The 16,290-nt window shown below is 34.9% G+C and overlaps 1 protein-coding gene across 1 annotated transcript in view; it reads left to right on the top strand.

Moving 5' to 3' along the window:
- Positions 1-16,290, top strand: part of LOC120351563 (WASH complex subunit 5-like) — a 42,215-nt gene that overhangs the window by 16,502 nt on the left and 9,423 nt on the right. Inside the window, exons 10-14 of the mRNA XM_039429370.1 lie at positions 714-833; positions 1,680-1,915; positions 4,131-4,382; positions 5,568-5,750; positions 6,944-7,053. Of these exons, the coding sequence (XP_039285304.1) occupies positions 714-833; positions 1,680-1,915; positions 4,131-4,382; positions 5,568-5,750; positions 6,944-7,053 (901 nt within the window). The remainder of the gene's footprint in view (positions 1-713; positions 834-1,679; positions 1,916-4,130; positions 4,383-5,567; positions 5,751-6,943; positions 7,054-16,290) is intronic.

The following is a 16,290-nucleotide window of genomic DNA, read 5'->3' as shown; positions in this document are numbered from 1 at the left end:
ATTGAATTAGCACTTAATCATAGTTAAAACTCAACCGATTTTGTGCCATTTTTAATGATTGTGTTAAAATTTTAACCCGGTTGCACAGAAGCTTAAGTATACATCGGTTAAATTCTGTAGGAAGCAATCAGAGAAGCGGAAGTCGTCTTCAATTAGCACTTAATCATAGTTAAAATTCAACAGACTTTTGTGCAACCAGTTACAAATCTTCCTTTCAGTTACAATTTGTGTTCTGCAATAACATTGAATACAATGGAATTGAGTAAAACGCTCAGTAATTTGGACAAAAAAATTATAAAGTAGAAAACGTCTTTCTGAACTATAGTGGGTCCATGGCAGTAATAACGGCAGTATTTGATTAACATTGGTGTTGCTATCCTTTTCTATCATTCCACAAAGCAGGTAGTACTATCCTTTTCTAGCTCCGCAACGATGCTAAATCTGTTTTTGAAAATGTAGAAATAGAATTAATCAAGACAAAGAATAGGCAATGCTGTTCTTCTATCTTTATCCACTGCCATTATAACGTGGACCTCACTATAGTATATGAATCAAATTTCGGAGGAGGGACAGTTTTAGGCTGTGCCTGTTGGTCCTCCCCCAATTATTTTAATGTATCTTGAATTAATTAAAGAAGGAATAAATAAATATATTCAATCACATTTCTCAGTGCTTATTCGTTAATTATTGATTCTATTTTTTTCATATTCTAGAAAATCTTCAAAAGTGGTTCGCTGAAATATCAAACCAAATTGACATTATGAAGTTGGAAGAGCCGGTGGAGTCCAATAATAAAATTGTCAGGCTGATTCAGGCTTTGGATGAGGTACAAGGTATGTCTCAAATATTTATTCAATCTACAAAAAAAAATTGTACTTATTCAATTATTGATAATATCGGGGACCGAGCTTCGCTCTGGACTACAAAAGCATAGAAAATTATTACAAAAGAAGAAATTATGATAACATTCATAAAATTCATACAGAAATGTTCTATTTAATCACATTAAATTAAGATTAATTCCCAGAGGAATGCAAAAATTTCCCTCACAAAGGCCCAGTTGCACAAAAGCCGGTTAAATCTTAGTCCTGATCAACTTCACGTGAACCAAATGAGAGAAGGCCATTACAAAAAGATGGATGTAATGTAGTTAATCGTGATTGAAAATAACCCGGCTTTTTTGCAACCGGCACTAAGTACCTGATTGAATGATTACAAAAGTTCAACAGCTGAGTCATAATTTTGACACAGTCCCACACACATGAACTCGCTCACTCACTTCCATCACCAACATGCGACGAAATAACTATTATCAGCTGTTTTTCCAAGGATGAATAATAATGATCCTTTTAATGTCCTTCAGCGAGTTTTTTCAGGGATGAGACCTAGTGCAATCGAATCTTTATATTATAAACCTACTATGTTCTGAATTTCGTGAGAATCGTTGGAGCCGTTTTCGAGATCCGGTGAAATACAAACATATAAACAGAAGCTGCTCGTTTAATAGTATAGGATAATACAAATATCAATTGGCATGAGAGCTATCTGCTTATTCTATTCCATATAAGGATAGCAAACCAGTTCCCTGGCTTTATAACGCGAATCTCACAAGAGAAAACTAATTTTTTGTTTCATTTTCTTCAAATTTCCACCAACTTACTAGTAATTATTTTTTCTAGGTTTCCACCAGCTCACCAGCAATCATATGGTGACCCAGTTGCTGTCGGAAACTCGAAAACTGCTGCACCAAATGGTGCACGGCAACAACATAAAAGAATCGGTTCTCATTAACTTGCAGATAATCGGCGATTTCAGCTACGCGTGGAAGATCATCGAAACGTACACTGCGCAGATGCAGACCAGCATTAAGCATGAGCCGTCGCTGGTGTCCAAGTTGAGAGCTACTTTCTTGAAGGTATAGTGCAATTCGTTTCAGATTTTAATAAAATAAGTCCGATGGAAATTGTAACAAATGCGTCCCCTTCATTCGCCCCCGCACCTATTGCAAACTCTTCAGGTGTATTATAAAAATATTTATTATTTATTTATTATTTTACAAAGGCGACTTTCTAGAAGTATTTTAAGCCTAGGTGATGATGATGGGATGAATGATAATTCAATGAATAGAATAGAATAGCTGCCTTTATTTTTACCTAGGAGGGCGGAGTTAGGGCGCAGCCGGCCCTCTCTTACACTCAACCCTCCAATACAACGCTAAATAATTACTAGAATAACAAATCAAATTCAGAAAAAAATATATATACAATATTACAAACAAGGTGAATAAATATTATTAAAATACAAAAATAATAATCAATGGAGAAAAAAAAATAACGAAACCTAAATTATAATTGAGATATGAATAGAAATTAAATAATAAAAACTGAAAAATAATACAATGTAACAAAAGAAGAAGTGGAAGTAGAAAAAAAAGAAGAAGAAGAAGAGGAAGAAACAGAAATAATAAATATTGAATTGTATTGAGAAAAAGAAAGAAAAACTGACCAATGAACCATGTGCTAGGTCCAGCCACCCACACCACCCCTGATCCACCTGAAAACAGCCGCGCAAAACCGACGAGGTTCCTCAATTAGCCTCAGCTCAACAGGCAATGTGTTCCACAATCCACAAGCCGTCACAAGAAATGATTTGTTGAACATGACTGTCCTATGAATTGGGACAGCCAGTAAATGGGAACCATGTCGGGTACCACCCCGACCAATGTCACACAAGAAGTATTCAGCTACGTACTTGGGTGTCTGAGTTCTTAACACTTTATGCAGAAAGAGAACCGCATGAAATGACCTACAAAGAAGGTAGAGTTATGAATGAATAAAGATTATAGGTTATGCTATCCACTTGAATTGATTTGAGTCCACTTTTCAGTCCAGAAATAAATAAATTGTAAATTTTGAAATTGATTTGATCAAAAACCGAATATAATAGAATGATTTCATTCAATAAACTCTCAGAACTTGAAAATATTGAGTTATTAAGAAAAATTTTGAACCAGAAATAAAACAACTAGGCTAATTCACATAACATTATTTGTAAATAACACAAATTAATCCTCAATACACAATAATATGAAAAAGATACAGGTAAAAGCAATGATGATATAAATAATAAGATTCATCATGCGGTTGATTGGAGAATTAGGCTAGGCACATACCAGTTAGTCAAGACAAGACAAGACACGTTTAGTCACAATACTTCACATAGTTGCTTATGAAAACATGTCTAATTGCAATGACTAATCGGTGTGTGTTGCTTCATAAGCAACTATGTGAAGTATTGTTACTAATCGTGACTATTATTGTCTTGACTAACCCTTAGAGTGAAGCTAGGCGCACACTAGTTAGTCAAGACAATACAAGACATGATCAGACACGTTTAGTCACAATACTCCACATTGCTGCTTATGACGCAACTCACACTGATTAGTCATTGTAATTAGACATGTCTTCATAAGCAACTATGTGAAGTATTGTGACTAAAAGTGTCTTGTCTTGACTAATCGGTGTGTGACCAGCCTAACACATAACTGTTGTCATTTATTCCCACAAACCTTACAATAATATTATATTATGTAAACTTTGAATGGGTTTCTACAGTAAGGTCCACGTTATAATGGCAGTGTTTGATTAGCAATGGTATTGCTATCCTTGTTTATCATTCAACAAAGCGGATAGCGCTATCTCTTTCCCGCTTTGCTCTGTTGCCATACTGTCTTTTAACAATGTAGAATTAATAATTGATTGACAAAATATTTCATCTTAATTAAAAAATTCATTATGAAATTATTGAAAAATATAATTGCTTGTTTAATAAAATATAATTTATTATTATTCACGAGAATGAACAGTAAATATTACATCAATAAACCTGTATCTGCTACCGTCTATAGAAGGCATTGATAAGACAGAGGTTCGGCAACGTTTTTCTCCTATCTTTCTCCATTGCCATTATAACGTGGACCTCACTATATTAAAATGTGTTGGTAGTATTATTTATTCAAGATTCAAAACTATTATTAATATGTGTATATATTTTTATTCATTCAAGATTCAAAACTACTATAAAAATGTGTTGATAGTATTATTTATTCAAGATTTGAATCCTGATTTCAGTTATCGTCAGCGATGGAGATCCCTCTGATGCGCATCAACCAGGCTGGTAGCCTTGACCTAGTCTCAGTGTCACACTACTACAGCCATGAGTTGGTCGCCTACATACGGCGGGTGGTGCATATCATACCTGAGTCCATGTTCGCAAAAATGGCCGACATTGTCAGGCTGCAGACGCATGTCATCAGAGAACTGCCCACGCGGTTAGACAAGGATAAACTGAAGGAGTATGCGCAGCTCGAGGAGAGGATGAAGGTATTCGTTCGTTCATTCATTTAATAACTTGTTTATTTACGTATGCATTAATCAACCAACCCGTGACTGCAACAAGTGCCAGTCCAGAGAAATGTGCAACTTTACATAGATATATTTAGTAGTATAGCAGAAGGGAGTGATCAAGTTAAATGCGTATAAATGTACAAGTGCACGTTTAGTTATACATGACGAAGCGCGTAGATGAGAAACTCAAAATGTGGAAAGAGCAATAGGGACACTCACACTGAAAGCGTGCACTTGCTGGTTACGTTCAGTGTGAGCAGCTACAGACAAGTCACAACGTCTTTCAATGGCACTTTCCAGATTTTTCGGAACATGTACCATCTGACGTGCACTTACAAATATACGCATTCAATGTGATCACACCCTTACAGTGACATTCGGTTCATATCGTATTCATTCATTGACTTAAATTTATTACAATGAAAACAATGCGTGGAAAATTGAACTAAGAATTTACCCAAAACTACTTCAATCCCTAATTTCAAATAAACAGTCACAAGGATAGTTATTTTTTAAGAAAGAAATCATGTTGAGTAAAAAATTACCTGAAACTTAAATTTTTAAATCCTCAGTTCAATAAAAATGTATCAAGCAAAACATTACATTCCTCATTCATCAGATGATCATGTTTCACTATTTTGTGATTAAAAATATCTATGGACACTATACTATTCTCAATTAAGTCTTTACAATCATCAATCAGATAGATCTTTCTTGATCCATATACAGTTGCATAAGATCACGTCAAAAAATTATAACACCATTGAGAAAAGATAACATGAGACTATATCACAGACTATATATTTATATATATAGCGAGAATTTCATCTAACGAAAATTTTAAAGCACGCATAGGTCGTTTATTATCCATATTTCAAGCCGATTATTTGTTAATTTGAACCGATTACTGTCTATTATTACTGTCTGGGCTGGGTGAGAGTGTATGAGAATGAGAGACTACCAGTGTCACATGGCTTCAAGAGAAAGAAGAACTACGTGGACTATCATTTTTAGGTAACAGTGAAATTTGGAACATAAACGCCCTATACCTTGAAATATCTTCTTATGCTATCTTTTCTCTATGCCTCTACCATACAAAATTTTCATTTTTGCATTGATTTATTACACATTAATTAGCAGTTGTATTATTTTGATGTTCAGGTGGCAAAACTGACCCATCAAGTGTCAGTGTTCACAGAAGGTGTGCTGCGCATGAAGAGCACTCTGGTGGGAATTGTGCGCATCGATCCCAAACAGCTGCTAGAGGACGGAATCAGGAAGGAGCTCGTCTACCATCTGGCCACGGCGCTACACAACAACCTCACTTTCAACCCCAAGTCAAAGGTACTTTTATCTTACTATATGCTATATAGGCTATAAGATAAGAACATAGGCTCTAGATTGAAGCAACATTGGTTATAATCGAACTCTGCATTTTCATTTGAAATACTAAGGGTCGTTTGCACAGTGGAAGCTTAAACTGGATTCAATCAGCTGGTGGCTTCAACTCAAAATGAACCACACTATAACAAACAATACTCAATATTGTTTTAATCTAGTTTAAATTGATATTTGGTTCAAACTGTGCAAACGGCACTGAGGGCTACTTTCTCCAAAAAAGTTGAACCATAAGTGAGATTCAAGCTGTAAAGTCATTGGAAATGATATGACGGCAGTATTGCCACTTTTCTTTTCCCATCTCCTACTATAGTAGATATTTGTAATTCAAGTTATCCCCGTAAATCTGATCAAATATTCATTGTTGATTCTTGTTAATAATGATCAGTATTCTATCTGAAACGATATTATTTTTCATGATTCAATAATGTATTTTTATAATTGAGATGAAATGTTTTGGTAGTTCATCATATTTCTACATAATCTACCAACAATTTGTCAAATGTGCGGAGGTGGAAAAGGAGAAAGCTATCTGCTTTGCACAAGGATAATTAACCAATGTTGATCAGATGCTGACTTCATAACCCCAATCTCACTTTAAATTTAAATTAATAAATCGTAAATATGAAGTGATTGATGGCAAATTATGTTTGTCTCAACTATTATGGCCGGTATAATCGATAACAGCTATTCCGATCGGTTTGTACATTGGGGATCATATGCACTATCCAAGTTTAACCAAGGTATTTAGATGAAAACGGGTAGGGGCCACGAAATGTGTGCGCAGTGGCCAGCCAGCTAGATTGCGTCATCGCCACCAACCGAGGTTTTTAACACCTATTGTTAAATTTGTGAAAAGTATTTGTTAAAAATAGATGATGGGATATAAAATCACGTCAGCTACACCGGAAATTTAGCACAAACAAGCGCGACACCTACCGTCTTCTTCTATGTACCGTGAGTTTAACCACATAGAAAAGATACAATGAGATATCTTATGCTATTTTTTCTCTATGATAGCACTCACTGATCGGGCTCTAGTTAAGATAACTATTTGTAAAATTGTGCTTTTGAAAAATCCAAACTAATTGACAGTTTACATCTATTTCCTATTGAACTTTTAATATGTCAATTTTCAGGCTAGTGAACTGGGTGACAAACTGAATCAATTAGCTGCAATCATGGATGGACATCGAAGGTCCTTTGAATACATACAAGACTACATTGGCATTTATGGACTGAAAATTTGGCAGGTAATTCACCAACTGCTCTCTAAAAGATTGTATTATTCACAAACAATCTTTTCCAATTGTTCTCTACTAATTTAGTTATTCAACTTCCAACGGTACACACCACTTTTACAAAAATAATATTCTATAGACAAAATTATTAATTTAGTTGCCAGTTAACAACTGTTTCGAAGAGGTACTCTATCTAGATTATAGTTCTATAGTAACATATGATATGGAAATTTCAATTATAATAAAGAGATTGGGAGAAGAAGAATATACATGCTAAAAGACGAACTTTAAACCCTTAAAAACAACCCTTAGAGTTAAAATATTGCCAAAAGATTTCTTAGTGCGCCTCTAAAGGGCCAACTGAACATACCTACCAAATTTGAACGTTTTTGGTCCGGTAGATTTTTAGTTATGCGAGTGAGTGATTGATTGATTGATTGATTGAGTACTTTATTTATGTAGATTACAATATATACTGGCTTATACACTTATATACAATAGCTTACAATACAGCAAAATTATAGATGAATTTACATAATATAGACTAAGAAAATAATTATTGAACTGTATATGATATGAAAAAGCAGTTTGTAATATAATAACTCTAGATAATAATTATATTGTTATGCATCTACATAAATTGGCGGAGCTTTGGACATATCAATGTCCATTCTTCGGAAAGAATATTAAAAATATCCTCCCCACTAACTCTCTACCAAAACGTTAATTTCGTTATTTAAACTAAGGATTTATTTATTAATGGAAATATTGTAAAAGTTTTAATCAATATGAATATTAAAGAGAAAAAAAACAGATAATTGATAGAGTAAAATAATTATATAGGTAGATAAGATCAAATAAATAAAATGAAGTAGGCTGAAAGTAGATCAGGGTTATCGACTTTCAGTAATATACAGCATTATGCAGTGGATAATTGAAATAACATGAGTTTATATAATATATATATATATATATATATATATATAATATATATATATATATATATATATATATATATATATATACAATTCGTTCTATAACATGGTTTAAAGGTTTGTATTTGTGGGATGGGTGGGGGATGGATGTCATGTGATCGTTCTAGGGCCGGACAGTTTCAGTCATTTGTTCCAAAAGATGTTTTTTTAAAGTTAGGATGAAGCTCGCTCGGCTCTCGATGGACCTGATAGAAACAGGAAGTGCATTCCATGCACGACAGGCACTGACTAAGAAGGATTTTGTGAAAATAGTAGTTCGATGATTGGGTATCCTTAAAGTACTTTCTCCGGTTCTAGTATGTGAAGTATCTATCCTCCTACCTTCAGAGACAAATTTGAAATCATCTTTAAAATAGTTCGGATTACCGTATATCAAGATATCTCTAACAAGCTTGACTATTCGAAAAAGCCTCTGATCGGGAAGCTTTAATGTTGAACTAGCAATGTGGGCTGGGGTGATATGATCATGGCGTTGGAGAGAGTAGACGAAACGTAGACAATAATTTTGGCAACGCTGTAGTTTATCATTCAGAGTGACTTGCATATCGTTAAGAACAGAATTACAATACATTAAATGTGGGAAGATGAGAGATTGAACCAATAATAATTTAATGTTTCTAGGGAGGATATCGTGCATTTTCTTCAATACAAGTTTTGTTCACTTGTTCTGACCAGTCAAGAGTATTATTCATAATAATGCCTAAATTTTTAACTGAGCTACAGTAAGGAATGTCATTACCGTCTACACTAATTTTGTGAATCGATTCAAGGTCAATATTGTTTATAAGACGAGAATATCCAATTATAATGGGTTGTGTTTTGATGGGATTAAGCTTAAGGCCATTTTTCTTTGTCCATTCCACTATCGAATTGATATCCTGATTCATTATTCCAACTGTTTCATTAATTTTTGTTATGGACAGCTTAAATAGATTTGAAGGTCGTCTGCATAAGTATGGAAACTGGAGATTTGATAATGGAAGAAAGGTCATTAGCATACAAAGTGAAGAGGAGAGGGCCTAAAATTGAACCTTGTGGTACTCCATGCATAACGTTTTTCCAAGTTGACTTTTTGTCACCGACAGATACACATTCTTTCCTACCTAATAGATAGGATTCAAACCAAACTAACGAGTTGTGACTGAAACCAAGAATAGCCAACTTATTCAGAAGGACTGTATGATCAACAGTATCGAATGCTTTAGAAAAATCAAATAGGGTGAGGATGGTGCATTTTCTTTGGTCCATAGCTAACCTTATATCATCAGTGACACGAAGCAGAGCTGTCTCAGTTGAATGGAATTTTCTAAAGCCTGATTGAAAGTTATGAAGCTTACTATTGTTGTCTAGAAATTTTACAACTTGAGCATGAATGAGTCTTTCTAGCACTTTGGACAATGCAGGTAAAATACTGATTGGTCTAAAATCCTCAACTTTATTGGGTGATGGAACTTTATTTAGAGGGCGAACCAGAGCAAACTTCCAGTTTTCAGGGAAAATGCCTTCTTCAAGTGACTTGTTGAAAATGTATGTAATGATTGGTAAAACAGCAAATAACATCTTCTTGATAAATTTAATAGGAATTTTGTCTACACCCGTAGCATTACTATGAATACGTTGAATTGCTCTGAAAGTGTCTTCTTCTGAGATTGGATGGAAATGAAATTGATCAGTGATTGGTAAATCTAAGTTTGTAACCTGCTCTTCAAGATCATCGATGTGATTAGCAATGACAACTTCGTCGCGTTGGTTAGAGTGTGAAACGAAATGGTCATTTATATTATTCAATGGTAAGTCAATTTGTGGATTCGATTTCTGTTTGCCAAGCCCAAATTCTTTTATTCCCTGCCAAAGTGATTTAGAGTCTTGTCTATTGTTTGTCATAAACGAATTCAAGTACCTAATCTTTGAGTTCCGTAATTCCTGTTTAACCCTATTTCTAAGGCTCCTATACTCTATCAAACTGTCCAAGTCAAATGTCTTTTTAAATTTTCTATGTGCTTTGTCTCTACGTCCCATCATCTTAAGTATGTCTTCAGTCATCCACGGTACTCGTCGTTTTCTATTAATCCTCCTTGTCACATAAGGTGCATGTTTGTCATACAAAGTCAAAGTCCAATTCTCGAAAGTCTTGACCATGTCATCAACTGAGGGTAATGCTTCAATTTGATGCCATGGAGTCTGAGCCACATCAGTCAGGAAGGCGGCTTCATCAAAGTTTTTGAAGTCTCTATAAGTGATTATTTTCTGTTCTGGCTTGGGTATCTTATGGGAAAGTACACAGTAGATCAAATCATGTCTAGAAATAGCTGGGACTGAGATTTGGCCTGCTTGAACAACTCATTGGGATCACTAACAATGAGAAGGTCAATGAGTGTGTCTGATTCATTAGTATGATGAGTTGGATCGAGAGGTAAAATAGTCATGTTTAGGCATTGGAAAATTGTAGTCAGTTGAAAGTAGTCAAAGTTACGATTTGTCATGTTCAAGTCGGTGTTCATATCCCCCATAACTAGTATACGGTTATAACAAGGCATAAGAGAAAGCAAGGCATTTCGAAATCTGTGAAATGACCTATTTTTGGTGGGCGATAACAGATACCAACGAGTAATTTATCAGTACTAGATAAGGATAATTCAAGTAGCATAAACTCTGGTCTGGAACAATACTCTTGTTTAGATGTGATTAAAACTTTTGTTTTGATACCTTCTTTCACATAAATTGCTACACCCCCACAAGCTTTATTTAATCTATCATTCCGGAAAAGATTATATCCAGGCAATGCAACAAAATTTGATGAAATACTAGGCTTCAAAAATGATTCGGAAATTCCGATTATATTGAAGTCCTGAGAACGGAAGATTGCTCTGAGTTCATCAATGTGGCAACTGAGGGATTGTACGTTAAGGTGAGCAGCCTTGAAAAGTTTTTTGAAAGAGTGGACCTTATTTGCTAGAAACATACCTGCGTCATTATTACTATTATTGAAATAATCATACCTACTTGAGGGCGAGCGAGCTGACGTGTCAGTGAGAGGCATCATGGAAGCAGCAGACCAATCGTGAACCGACCTCAGAACGACACATGACGGGGAAAATGGGGATGAAACTGATAAAACTTAACCTAAATGAAAAAGTCTCTTGATTCGAGTGCATTCAGCATGCCTTGTCAGTTCGGCTCCCTTCACTATTTAAAGCACTAGTTCAAAAAAATTCACTAAACACAATAAGATGTAGATGTGTGGAGTTCCGGTGATGAATAATCCTAATGGTGAATAAGATGAAGATTGAGGAAGAACTGGTAGTGGGAGATCTGGTCCGAGTGGAGATAGAGCGAGTAGGTATCCAGTAGTGGAAGAATCGGGTCCAAGTGGAGGTAAGCGAGAAGGAATCCAGTAGTGGAAGATCGAGTCCAAGTGGAGACAGAGAGAGATGGAATCCAGTGGTGGAAAATCGAGTCCAAGTGGAGATAGAGAGAGATGGAATCCAGTAGTGGAAGATCATGTTCATGGTGGAGATAGAGCGAAATGGGATCCAGTAAAAACTGAAAAAGAGAAGAAAAAGCCAGCAGAAAAACGAAAAATCTTTGAAGAAAGTTATCATTGAGAAAAGATACATAATACAACTGATAATGAATAATATTCGCATAAAATTGGAGAGGAATAGTATGATTTAATGTGGGAAAGAATCGAATATTATATGGATAAATATATGGATATTATAATATAATATATGGATACTAGTAGAAGGTAATCAGATAGAAAGAGAAAAGGTAGAAAGATAAATAGATATAGAAAGAGAAATAAACATTTGAACATGCTGGATAGCTAGTGAAAAAATCACAGGGAAAATAATGATAATAATAGGGAAGAAAAGAAGAGAAAGAAGGAATGTGCACAAATTAAGAAGAACTTATGAAACTGAACTATAGAAAAAGAAATAGAACATCGTATTGTGATCTTGAATTAATCAAGGAGAGAAGTAGTGGTGTTTTGAGAGAGCTGCCTATCCAATAGAAATCGAGGAGTGTGGCCTCCCCCCTCCACCCCCCCAGCCTCAGTCGGCCATTTTGGCCCCGCCCCCAGCCAATAGGAATCAAGGGCGTGGCCACGCCCCCCTCCACCCCCCTGCCCCAGTCAGCCATTTTGGCCCCGCCCCCTCCACCCCCCCAGCCTAGTCAGCCATTTTGGCCCCGCCCCCAGCCAATAGGAAGCAAGGGGCGTGTTCAAAATGGCGTCCCCCTTCCCTAGTGTAATTTTGTCCCCCACCACCCCAACCAATAGGAAGAGGCGACGGCCATCTTTGTTGTAGCAGGTGTCAAAAACATCTGTCATCTCCCACCGAAGTCCCCAACCAAGAGGTTCCCCTACCCAGGAAGTGCCCCCGACGGCAGCGGCGGCCATCTTTGTTGTAGCAGGTGTTCTGACATCTGCCCCAGTTAACACCTGCTTAATTTGCATATTAAAATATCCCCACATTTAAATCTTTAAAATCTTTAACTCTCAAACTACTACTAATCTATTTCCCAGTCATATTTTTTTCTTTTTTTTTCTGCATCACTTGGTCGCCATCACTGAACATTCTTTTCAAAAACAACTCTTGCACCTGATCAGAATTCAAATTATGTTGTACAGCTTCACTCATGTCAAAGATTACCTCTTTTTTACATATTGTGCAATCAATAGTATGAAAAGTTGAACAACTGTTCATTTAATATTTCTGAAAATCTTCACCTTTCATAATCATCTGCATAATGTCATCTTTCAGCTTTTGGTGAGAAGCTGAATTTTTTTCATCAAGTTTCTTTTGCACCTCAGCCAACATAATATTGAATGTTGATTCTAGATCAACTACTTTCAAATTATAATCTTGCCTGTTAATAAAGTTAAGTTTATTTTGTGCAATTAGATTGTCTTTTAATTCTTTCAATTTAGTTTCTAGCAAATCTGTATCAACATGTTTTAAACAATTGTTTTTACTTTGTTGTTCACATAATGTCTTCAATTCGTCTGATTTCTGATCAAACAAGGATCTACTAACATACTTTAGCTCAATATCATCACTAATTGATTTAGACAATGTTTTCAATTGTGAATCGAAATACTGTTTTTGTTGTGCTATCTCCTTCAATATATCAGACATTGAATGCAATTTACTTTCAAACACTTTTTTAGTAATTAAATCAGACTGTAGTTTTTGGAATATACTAGTTGATATTGCAAGTAATTTGCTGTCTAATATTTCCTATCTACTAAATCAGATGATTCAGTTTGCAATTTAGTGAATATATTTGTTGATATTTCAAGCAATTTACTGTCCAAGTATTCTTTGTTAACTAGCGGTGATGATTGATCAGACTGTAGTTTTTGTATTATACTAGTTGAAACTTCCTTTAATTTACTATCCAAGTATTCTCTGTTAACTAGCGACGACAATGGATCAGACTGTAGTTTAGTGAATATATTTGATGATATTTCAAGCAATTTACTGTCCAAGTATTCTCTGTTAACTAGCGGTGACAATGGATCAGACTGAAGTTTATTGAATATATTACGATATTTTCTTAAATCACGTTCTGTGTACAGTTTTCTGGTCAGCTGTTTTTTAAATAGAAGTTCACACAAACCAACTGTTAAACGATACTTATTATATTGTCGATAATTAAATAACCATTGGCAATACTAATATCCTTTACACCCATATAGTATTCATTTACTTTACTATCATAACATATACCATAAGATATACAATTATTCATTTTTCATTATGAATTCACGTATATACTCATCAATAAAATCCACTGTTATTGTTGTTTTATTCAAAATATCACTTACATTAGATCTATTCAAACCTCATCCACATCCATTTCCTTGGCCGTATCTTTCTCCTCCTCCTCCTCCTCCTCCTCCTCCTCCTCCTCCTCCCCTCTCGTCCTCTGATTCTTCTTTAAGTCTGCTGCTACTAGTGTGTGCATGTTGTACAAGTGTATCTTTCAATTGTTTTAGTGGATTGATAATTGGTTCTAATGATTTTTGTCTAATCGAATCATTTTCCCTAATCATACTAGTTAATGATCTATGTTTATTAATAATTGACTTACGCCAAACCTTTTATCCTGTCATTACTTTACTAGTATGACGATGACGATGATCACGTTGCACTAGTCCTCGTCTCGTCCACGTCCTCGCCCTCCTCTTTGTTTTTTTCTTTTAATTTAATTTAACGCATATTGCTAGTAGTAGAAGACGATAATTAGTTCTTTCACCTACACTGGCTCAACAACAAATGATGAGAATTGACACATGTCAATTGGTGCTATACACACTTGGATCCATATACTTACCAAGACAATTACGATATTTACCAGCATCTGGTTTACACTCAGTGAAAATTGAAATAAAACTATGATTTCGCCGCTTTGCCATACATGTGAACATAGATTTCTGAATGCAACAATGTCATATCAGTTCCACAAAATCCTATATATTAGTTTTAAATTGTGCATATCCATTTTAAAATAATCAGCATATTTGCATTGTCTCTGATATGATGTTTTGAAATTGCGCCATAGCTTTGAATTAAGTACACACAATCTATGCTTTTGTGTCTGCCCATTGTGAAAAAATTACGTATTTGCGGCACACGTGTACATTCAAATCGTCAAAAATTATCAGTGAATGAGTGTCGATATCATTCGTTGCGGTATGCATTCAATATTGTCAGATTTATAGTAGTTTACACACTTGAGTTTTGAAAAAACAACATCCAATAGTTTATATTTTTCTGATACAAAGACTTACTGAACAAGTATAGGTTTTTGAATTTTAATCCATTTTTATCGAATATTAAATTCAGCAGTACATTTGTCTTTCCACAATTTGATGCACCGCAAATTAGAATTCTAGCTGAACTTGGCAAAAACTCACCATGCTTTTTTCTATCTAGACAATTTTTGCCCCCACTTGTTTGTATCTACAATTAGATTATCAAAGTTAACTATTGCTATTGACTCTTTTGCTGTCGTCATAATATAACTCTTGCTTGCTGCGCGCGCGCTTGCTGTTTACACATGCGTGTCTACAGTTCAACTATGCTGTTAACATCGCTACATCCGATGTGTGTGTGTGGGTGGTGTGTGTGTGTGTGTGTGTGTATACTACAGCGGTTGATGAATGAAGAAAACACGCACATACAATTTTCACAGTTTATTAAAAATACTAGATACATACAAATTTGCAGCAGCAGCAGCAGCTAAAACAAGCGTATCTTACAAAGTTGACAAAAAGTTGAAAATACATACATTAGTTGACAGCTGCATACATAAAAGTGAAAATATACATACAAAGTTGACAGCAGCTGCTGCAGTAAGGTAAGTGGCGACAAATCTAGTGGATAATACATAGACAAAGTTGACAGTGTTAATATTATAAAAAATTGTAAATTATTACAAAGCGTGTGTCTTTCACATAATACAGTATAGCACCAGCGTCACACGCATTAATTAAGATTAGCCATTGACATGCAATAATCTAAAATATAAATTAATATCTTTTCTTTCTTCTTATCATCATCTTCATCAACATCAGCTACATTAAAGTCTATTGATTTAATTTGCGAGTAAAGTATGTATAGTTGCATAGAAAATTGAGCACAAATACAAGTATCTACTACATCAAATATGCTGCTTGCATCTTTTAAATTTTTATATGAACATATACTTAATGAAACCTACTATCATCATCATCATCATCATCATCACAACACAACACATCGCTGAAAAATGTTTTTTTACATAAGCCAACTAGAAAGCATTTTTCAATATCAACACGTTTGACACACATCGCTTTAAGCGTACACAAAAGATCAATTAATCTTTTAATATACTACACGCATCGTTACCATTCAGCAAATAGAAACAACAGTGGCGCATCCATCCCATTGACCATTATTTTATATCATATCTGAAACAATATGCAAATAATTTAATGATTTTTGCGCGTTGCAAGCAGTTTTCTTCTTCTGTTTTACAGACGGAGTAATAATATCACTCTTATCTATCCAGCTAGTTTTATCAAAGCCTAACCATTTAACAAGATATTTATTGTTTGATTTTGTATTTTCGTTCAACTAAATATGTATTTTGTTCGGACGGTGTTAAGTTTGTTTTCATCAATTGTTCACTATAAAATCTACCCTTTTATGATTTCATTGTTAAGATCGTGAATTACATAGGTTGGCGGTTGTGTGGGAA

The sequence above is a fragment of the Nilaparvata lugens genome, chromosome 5 (assembly GCF_014356525.2).
Source record: "Nilaparvata lugens isolate BPH chromosome 5, ASM1435652v1, whole genome shotgun sequence".
NCBI lineage: Eukaryota > Metazoa > Arthropoda > Insecta > Hemiptera > Delphacidae > Nilaparvata > Nilaparvata lugens.
The sequence above is the reverse complement of the archived record's forward strand: the minus strand, read 5'-3'. Positions and strand labels throughout refer to the sequence as shown.